Source organism: Heteronotia binoei, chromosome 5 (assembly GCF_032191835.1).
Source record: "Heteronotia binoei isolate CCM8104 ecotype False Entrance Well chromosome 5, APGP_CSIRO_Hbin_v1, whole genome shotgun sequence".
NCBI lineage: Eukaryota > Metazoa > Chordata > Lepidosauria > Squamata > Gekkonidae > Heteronotia > Heteronotia binoei.
In genome coordinates, this window is record NC_083227.1 from 44367759 (window position 1) to 44376786 (window position 9028).

The 9028-nt window shown below is 43.8% G+C and overlaps 1 protein-coding gene across 4 annotated transcripts in view; it reads left to right on the plus strand.

Moving 5' to 3' along the window:
- Window positions 1–8467, plus strand: part of QRICH1 (glutamine rich 1) — a 33245-nt gene extending 24778 nt beyond the window's left edge. For all 4 annotated transcript variants that reach the window (XM_060239383.1, XM_060239385.1, XM_060239384.1 and 1 more), the window contains exons 7-10: window positions 711–819; window positions 1823–1974; window positions 3540–3630; window positions 7575–8467. In XM_060239383.1, the coding sequence (XP_060095366.1) occupies window positions 711–819; window positions 1823–1974; window positions 3540–3630; window positions 7575–7767 (545 nt within the window). In that variant the 3' untranslated portion in view covers window positions 7768–8467. The remainder of the gene's footprint in view (window positions 1–710; window positions 820–1822; window positions 1975–3539; window positions 3631–7574) is intronic.
- Window positions 8468–9028: the final 561 nt, after the last annotated feature.

Consider the following 9028-nt stretch of genomic DNA (forward strand, 5'->3'; position numbering starts at 1 on the left):
AGAAAGTCCCCTGGAAAGTGTTTACTGAAGAATGTTCTTTATTTGGGCAAGCTTGCTTTAAAAGCAGGCACTGAGTTCTGAATCAAATGTGCGAACTCAGATTGCTTCTCCTTTTCTGCAAAGGATACGAATATCAAAAGCTATAGCTGAGCTATTCCATATCGCCCCTTTCTAGTTATACTAATTTATAACATGAAGTATAAGCTTGCATTATGTGGTGTGGATGGAGTTGCGTACAGGTACATGTAATTACACCCCATTCAGTCAAACCAATCTTGTGTGGCATCATGGGGGCCCCCCATAACAGAGCTGTATTCTTCCTCTAGCTGGTGATAACTCATGTTCTTAATAATTTTATGAGCCTAAGAAGTTTAAATCTAGACTGAAGTATGAGTTCATTTGGAAAGGCATTATCAACTCTTCCACAGAAGAATAATTCTTGCAGTGTTATAAAGGATAATGCAAAGCATTTGAAAGCAATTACATAATATATTTAGCAGCGACATAGCTGGCTAGGTTTGATGCCATTGACTAAAATTTGAGCTCTAATTATTTTAAAGACTAGGATTATGGATTATCATTGAACAGACTGCTGTACAACTGGAAGATAATACAGTCTACTTTCCTGTCTTCTACAAAATCTTGGGATGGTTGGTTGGAAATGTTTCTTGGTTTTCATATTTGTTAGCACTGTCTTCTGGTCTTCACAGGCTATGTTCTTCCCAGTCATGTGACGGAAGAGATGTTGTGGGAGTGCAAGCAGCTGGGAGCTCATTCCCCTGCCACCTTGCTGACTACTCTGATGTTCTTTAACACAAAGTATGTACTCATGGGAAAGTTTCCTTGATGGAACTTCTGCAATAATGTGAAATGAGGTGGATAATGAACTGTGTGTGCGTGTTATGCACACATCTGTCAACTGAAATTTTCTTGTTGAACTAGGCTAAAGTACAAGTAGAGCTGGTGTTGTATATAGTTGCTATGGAAGTTGTGAACCTGAAAGCCCCCAGATCTCACCTCTTCTGTGGGCTTGGAAGATGGACTTGGTCATTTTGCTTGCACTTGGCATTAATCCTCAAACTGCACTTTGGGCAATATACTGATATAGTAGTTGCAGGTATTTCTAAGGTAATCTATGTAAAGCTGTATGTCGAACTCTTTAAAGCATGATAGAAGCGCTAATCATTGTTTTGTTAACATATTTTTAAGTTCATTTATACTCCAGCTTTCTTCCTAATGGGAACCCAAAGCAGTGTACATTGTTCTCTTCTCCATTTTACCCTCATGAGAACCCTGCAGAATAGTTTAGGTTGAGCATGTACGACTAGCCCAAGGTCACCCAGTGAGTGGCACAGTGGGGCCTTCATCTTCCAGATCCTAGCCAAGACTAGAACCATTGTTAGTTAGTCCCCAGCTTTCAGTTCCTAGAACTGATCTGTCCAGTGGCTCTGGAAGCTTACAAATAGTGTGTGATAGTCTCTTCTCCTTCCCTCCTCAAAACATCTGGTGCTTAGGTACACTGCCCCAGAACATGGAAGTCCTATTTAACTATTGAGGCAACTAGCAAGCATATCTATCCATTAATTAGTCTAAGTACCTTTCCATTCACATTGTGCCCATCTAAACTGAGCTGTTGCTTATGAAACCTTTGGCTGGATAATCTATGTCATCAATAAAGTTCCATGGCGGTGTTCATCTACTGAATAAATAGCTTGTAAAATAAGCACTATCAAAACTTGGATCGTGATGAGCCATGTTTAATATGCCTCTTTAACTGTCAGATGTATGTGTGTCTTTCCCCCCTGCCCCGCTTGCTGCTCAGATACTTCCTGTTGAAAACAGTAGACCAGCATATGAAGCTGGCCTTCTCAAAGGTCTTGAGGCAGACTAAGAAGAATCCTTCCAATCCCAAGGATAAGAGTACAAGTATCCGGTATCTGAAGGCTCTTGGCATACACCAGGCAGGACAGAAAGGTAGAAACAAACATGAAAAGAGTCATCTCGCATGAAATGGCAGCTCATATTGGTTTGCACTGCTCTTAAAACACTGCTTAGGATTTGCAGGATTAAAAAAATGGCTTTCATTATAAAACATAAAGCCAGGTTGGCCTGGGTGAGCATGGGAAGGGATTGTACTTTGAACCCAGTTGCAAGCAGCTTTTTTGCATAGCAGATGGGCAGGTATCTAGCAACATATGGAGCTGCTGACACAATTTCAGGTGCTGGTGATGATTACCAGTTGAACACCATTGTGGTTTTTAATCCCGTGTGTTTTCTTGGAGTATCTTCTTCCTTATGAACACAGTCAATTTTCCAAGACCTGCTAGTCCCACATCAGGGTTTTATTACTAGAGTTGCCCCCTCCCCTCCATTTTCTGAAGTCAGAAGTACTTTTACACAGACGTTTGTGTGTTTACACAGATGTCATGGAGTTGGTTTTGGATATTTGTTTAGGTAACATTAGGAGTATGTAGTAGTAGTTTCAATTAAAATGTTGACATATTCATGAAATGGGAAAATGGCATATTAATTAAATATATTTGACAGCGTCCAGCCTAGTGCTTAGAGGTACTAATTACCACTTTGCTGTGTTTCTCTCCACCCAGCAGTCTCTTCTGGTCCTGGTAGCTAAATTTCTTTAAGTAACAGGACTTGTATGGATTAACAATCTTGTAGGGTGAGGGGTTGCAGTGGTGAGGGAATTCTTACTGCCTCTTCCACGGCTGACAAAAGATGCAGAAAGAGTGATTCTCTCCTTCCCTACTGTAGCCTCCTGCAGCCCTGTGTGTAGGTTTCATGATCCCTGAAATTCTGGGGGTTGGAGTGGAGCACCACAAATATCTAGGCCTTTTGCTGGCAGTAGATAGGCTCTCTCCCATTATGTTAGGGGTATTGCTGAAGTGGTCTATCCTTCCCTGCTTTGTTCATGAACACCTCTGACTTCACAGTGTTTAAATTCAGCTGCCCTGAGGGGCATAGTTGCTGAATTACCTGCCTGTCTATTTCAAGGCATGTTGGGAACCCACCATACTTATGGATTTGGGCAGAGATGATGAAGCCTTGCCCACCATTGTTGGACTTGTCTGGATTTTTATTAGCTAGGCTTTCTACCTCTTTGCTGAGAACTGAGTTTGCTTTGGCTGTAAATGGGATAAACCAACAAAAAGAACTGGTTGAAAAGGAAGTTTTCTCCTTTAAGGTAATTGTAGTAGTTGTTCATCCATTGATATATTTATTGATTTACTTCATTTATAGTCTACCTTTCTTGTTGAGACTCTGGGCTGATTAGAGCCAGAGGATAATGAAAAAGGCCATTATAACATAAAGCAAACAATGCATTAGCAATGGATTACAAATCTGGAGAATAATGAAATATAAAAGTATAGTACATTGGTCAACAATGCAATATAAAAACATTCTGTAAATTTTCATAGTTTTTGCACCACTTTCTTCTTTTACGGTTCCTGCTTATGTCTTCCTGGAACTGTTGTACTGTACTGTAACCAACTCTTATGTCTGCTGTTGGAATTGATTTACAGTTACAGATGACATGTATGCAGAGCAGACTGAGAACCCAGAGAACCCTTTAAGATGTCCTATAAAACTATATGATTTCTACCTCTTCAAATGGTAAGTATTCCTGCCGCTCCTGGCCAGAACCACAGAAGTATAGCTGGCTGCGCGTTCTGGTTTGTGTGCATTTGTGTGGTTTATTTAATCAGTATCTTATGGTCAGCTGTTGTCCCCTGGAGTCCTGAGCTTGTGTGGTGAGAATACAGTCCTAAGGATGCTTTCTTGAGAGTGAACCACATGAATAACACGAGGCTTGTTTCTGTTTAGTAGTGTTCACCCAATAGGAAATAGTTATACCACTCTTTTCTGCTCCCCTCATGTAGTTCTCTGCATCAGCACCTAAAAGTTGACACTGGCCTGAGCGTAGAACAACTCAAAGAAACAATACAAGATAGGAAAACGTGGAGAGAGCAGGCTTTATAGAATCACCAAGAGTTGGGCATGACTGATTAGCAACATTAGCAATTATCAAAATAACCACATAGCAGTGTTTTTCTCCCTCCAAATTTAACAATGCACTACATCCATTTGTACAAAAAGCCTATTTCTGTTTTTTTCCTGTCACTGTGTCTCTGGTAGTGCCACCTTGGATCTTGACTTTGCAATTTAACATCTTTACAAGGTGTCACAGATGTGGGAAATGAGGTCAAATATAACGTACAAGTTGGGTAATCAGGAAAGTTAAATGCTATGCAAAAAGCGTGGGTCCGGTGACAAATTGTTGCTTGCTGGCACACACTGTTTGGGATGCTTATATAGTGCTAAACCTGGGGTTTTGCATTCCTGTACATCCGCACTTTTACCTTTTCAGATGTATGGAATTTGGTGGCTGAGATAAAGGAGGAAGAAGAAATGAAAGCACAGGGTAGCACATAATTGTCAGAAGACACAGTAGTGAGCACAGAAGCTTGTACCCTTAAAACTTTGTCTCATCTCTTAATTGCCAACAGAAATTGCTGCTTTAAAATTTTTGTTTAAAAAATGAAGGTGGAGACTCTTGGGACTTCAGTTTCTGTGGCACGTCTACCGCATGCCTGTGGATCCTGTGACGATGCAGAGTAGCTGCAGTCTTCATTGCCCGTTAGCATAATGGAATTTAAAACAAACGGAAATTGGCAACTAGTTAGAAATAATAGAGTAATAGAAACTAGTTAGAACAGAAATATACTAAAATAAAAATAAATAAAACAAATAGTTATACTTTTTTGCTGATTTAAATCTCTCATATTTGTTCCAAGCTTGGACTCCCAAGTCAGGCAGCAGTCTGGTACATTGTCTGGTTCTTTTATGAATTGTTCAGGCTTTGTTACATCAGTGATGTTGATGGGATTCTGGAGGCTGTGAAAGTTGCCACTTGTGTACTTGATCTGTGTTGGTCTTGGCAGGGAAAGTTACGCCAGCTGAAGGTGAGGGTGTTTTGTCACAAGGTGTATTTCATAAAGCTCTCAAAGGCAGTTATTTGTCCTGTGATGAAGAAACTCTTCTTGGATTAAGAAGGATGCCCTAAAGTGTAGACCCGTCTCGTATGTAACATAAGATACTTGAGAGTGTGGCAGCAGAGCAACCAAATGTTCATAGATCATGTATCTGCCCCTGATCCTTTTCATTCTGGCCTCAGGCCTTGGCTACAGAACAGAGAGGCTATTTAGTGTCTCTAGTGCAGGGGTGGCCAAACTTGCTTAATGTAAGAGCCGCATGGAATAAATATCAGATGTGTGAGAGTCGCAAGACATGAACATCAGATGTTTGAGAGCAGGAAGGAAGGAAAATAGATGGGGAAGGGAAAGAGATGGAAAGAAAGCAACTTTAACTTTAAATACGTTCTCCAAGCTGGCTGATGGGGTGGTGGGGGCTTTGAGAGCCACACAACATGTGTATAAGAGTCTCATGTGGCTCCCAAGTCACAGTTTGGCAACCCCTACTCTAGTGGATGCTGTTTATCTGGTTATGGAGAAAGGGAGTGTTTTTGGTACTGCAGGCTCTTACTATTACCTGTGATATGATCGTTCATTCAGTGTTACTATACTGTATGTGGAAATTGAAGTATTAGAGGAAACACCTTGAAATGATTAATTAACAAGCTGAAACTCAGTTAAGACAAGACAGAGATGGCGAAGATGGCTTGACATCATTGGTAGGGGTCTTGCTTTGGGTATTGATGTGGTGCTACTGACCTTGGCCAATTCAGTCAATGGTTCAGGGAATTATGCTGCATTTGGTTGGAGAAGCATGTGAATCAGACAGCAAAAACACTTATTATCTTGAATTGAATCCTGTGAGTTGGGAGAAAGAAAATAGTTGAATTTTGTTGACGTAGCTGCATTGAGCACTGCTACAATAAGCTCAGGGCTAGACTACTGTAATGCACTTTGCTTGGCTCTGCCATTGCAGCAATTGGGGAACTCCAGCTACTGCAGAATACAGTGGTCCAGCTATAAACTGGAGCAAAGTGTTCTGTTTGTGGTAACATCCATTTTAAAAATCTTCCCTGGTGGCTAGACTGTTACCTTTTAAAGCCCTTCATGACCCACGACTGTTCTCTCTGCATGACCACCTCTCCTAACATAATCCCTTGTGGCAGCTTTGTTCTTTTGTTTAGGTAGCTTGTCATTTATATCCCAGGCTTAGGCCTGGCGCCAGGGTTTCTGGCGCACCACACCGCGCCCTCTCGATGACATCACCAGAAGTGACATTATTGGGCCACATGTGCTTCACGCGAACACTCAGCGCATCCCTCTCCCTCTTCAAAAGGAGTCGGGAAGATGGCGGCCTCTTCCAGGCTCCCTCTGAAGAGGGAGAGGGATGAGCAATGGACAGGCCAAAGAGCTTTTGGGAGGGGCGGAGGCCAGGGCCCTGGAGGCAGCTCCCCCCCACCCCAAGAACGGCCCAAAATTGTTCCTGCTGCTGCCCAACAGGGGACAGCTGAGCCAGGTTCGGGTTGGCGTGAACGGAGAGAGGGAGGGACGCTTGCCCCCATGGCAAAGTGGCGCCCCAGGTGGCCGCCTACTTCGCTGACTCCCACGCGCCAGCTCTGCCCAGGCTGGTGCATTTTCTGTAGCAACTTATATTGTGAAATGGTGTGCTATATTGTGCAACTTACATTGTGAAATGGTGTCCCCAACCTTTGTGGTGCCGGTGACCGGCACCAGGGCCAGCCCACCCACCACGGCCCCAGGGCTGGCAGGGTGGGGGCACCAAATTCGGCCCCCCCCCGGTGGCCATGGAGCCTCCCCGCCGCCACCCCTCTGGGCCATGCAGCCTTCCTGCCACACACCCCCTGGCCTTACAGCCTCGCCATCCCCCCCCCCAAAAAAAGGTTTTTCCCGCCAAGATTGGCGTGGGGGGGGGGTGTCAGCCTTTAGGGAGCCGGGGAAGGTGGCGCTTCACCGCCCTTCCTTCTGCCTTAAAACAGAGTGGTGGTGGAGGCACATGAGGAGAGATGGGGGTGATGAGGCTGCACAGTGTTGCAGGGGGGGGGGGTGACCAGGCTTCGCGGACTGGTTGCAGAAAGGCCACGGACCCGGACCAGTCTGCGGACCAGGGGTTGGGGGCCCCTGCGCTAAAGGATGGTGAGAGGGGCTTCTGCTTTGTTTAAAAGAAACTGCGTAATGCAGAATTGTTTCTACAGACTTCTTTCTTAAGCCACTGGGCAGTCAGTGGCTATTTTAATATTGGGTATAGAAAGCATTGAGTTATACGCAGGGGTGGCCAACGGTAGCTCTCCAGATGTTTTTTTTGCCTACAACTCCCATCAGCCCCAGCCAGCATGGCCGATGGCTGGGGCTGATGGGAGTTGTAGGCAAAAAAACATCTGGAGAGCTACCGTTGGCCACCCGAGTTATAGGGCTATTAGGCTGAAGTGTTGGTTGTTGTGTTGTATTTTAAGTGTTTTGGTAGGGATTATTGGAATTTTAATGTTTTTGGGGAGAAAGAATAGAAAACGGAAAGTATAACAGTTGTAAGAGTAACTACTTACCTGTTTTTTTGTTTCCCCTCCACAGCCCCCAGAGTGTGAAAGGCCGAAATGACACATTCTATTTGACTCCTGAACCAGTGGTGGCTCCCAATAGCCCTATATGGTATTCCATCCAGCCAATCAGCAGAGAGCAAATGGAGCAGATGCTCACCCGGATTCTGGTGATACGAGAGATTCAGGAAGCTATTGCTGTGGCAAATGTCAGCACCATGCACTAAGCATCCTTGCCAGCTCAGAAAGAGGGAGGGTGGGAGTGGGCGGGAGGGGGGCAATGAGGCCAGGATTAACTGTACAGCCTTTTACACTAAAGGAGATGCCTAAGTTTTTTTTTTAAATTGGTGTAGTTATGAAGCCCTTTTAGGCTTCTTCTGTTTAAACAGAGAACCCTCCCCATCGTGTATCTGACCCAACTGCATCAGCCTTCTGGACGAACTGAGGCTGCATTCTTTCTCTGGGAGATGTGAGGTGCCGTAGGTTGACTTTGGGGGATCTTTTGAAGTGGGGTGGGGGGAAAAACCTGAGAGACTTGGCTTGGCTGTAATATCATGGAGCACATGCACCTGGAAAGAGCAGAAAACGGTGGATATCTGCCTAACCTACAGAGGGGCAGGTTGCAGCTTTCTTGTGCTCAGACACTGACGCGTCTTGGAGGGGAGAGAAGAGTGAACTGCAATTATGATTTATAAGAAGAAGAAAAATCAGTTTCTATTAAGACCTTAAGTGACATTTTTAGATGTTAAGTACAAACTACCACACTTTTTTGGCCTGATGTTGAGGCCTTAAAACTTTGAGGCGTCTGTGCCTGATGGAATTCTTGTAACATACACTTGTGTATCATATAAAGATACCACCCTGTTTCTCTTATGTATTCTTACGCTAGTTGTTTATTAAGAATGACGAGCACGTCTTTTCAACATATTATTGAATGTGTCTTTATTGGGGGTGGGGCTGTTCATAAAATATTAACATTATGGAGCATGTCACAGAGGTTATTGAAGCTCATTGGTCCCAATTTGCTAGTAATTCTCTGATGCAAGCCTATCTGAATAGAAGACACTCTTTTTATTTCAGTGGGACTCATGCAGGAAATGTTATTGTGGGGTTGTATCCATCTGCTTGGGATTCTCATAGTACCTCATATGAGGAAACCTAACCTCTTGAAAACCTCTGGTGCAGATAGTTTCAGGAAGGTAGTTGTGCTAGTCTGTAGTAGGAGAACAAAACTCAAGACCAGTAGGAGACCAACAAACCTTTTCCAGGGTAGCAGGTTTTGTGACTTAATGCACACTTCATCTTATTTGTTCTGGTACAGATGTACAAGTTAGCATGGCCCATTCCTGCTCTCACCTGCCAGGTTTGACTGTTTTAATCTCAGACTCATTTTAATCTCAGATTGTCAGAGTGAGTTGAAGACAGGTGCACATCATGTCATGCTCACTTACAGGGGAGTGTCGCCTGACGACGTGCTCCCTAATCTGT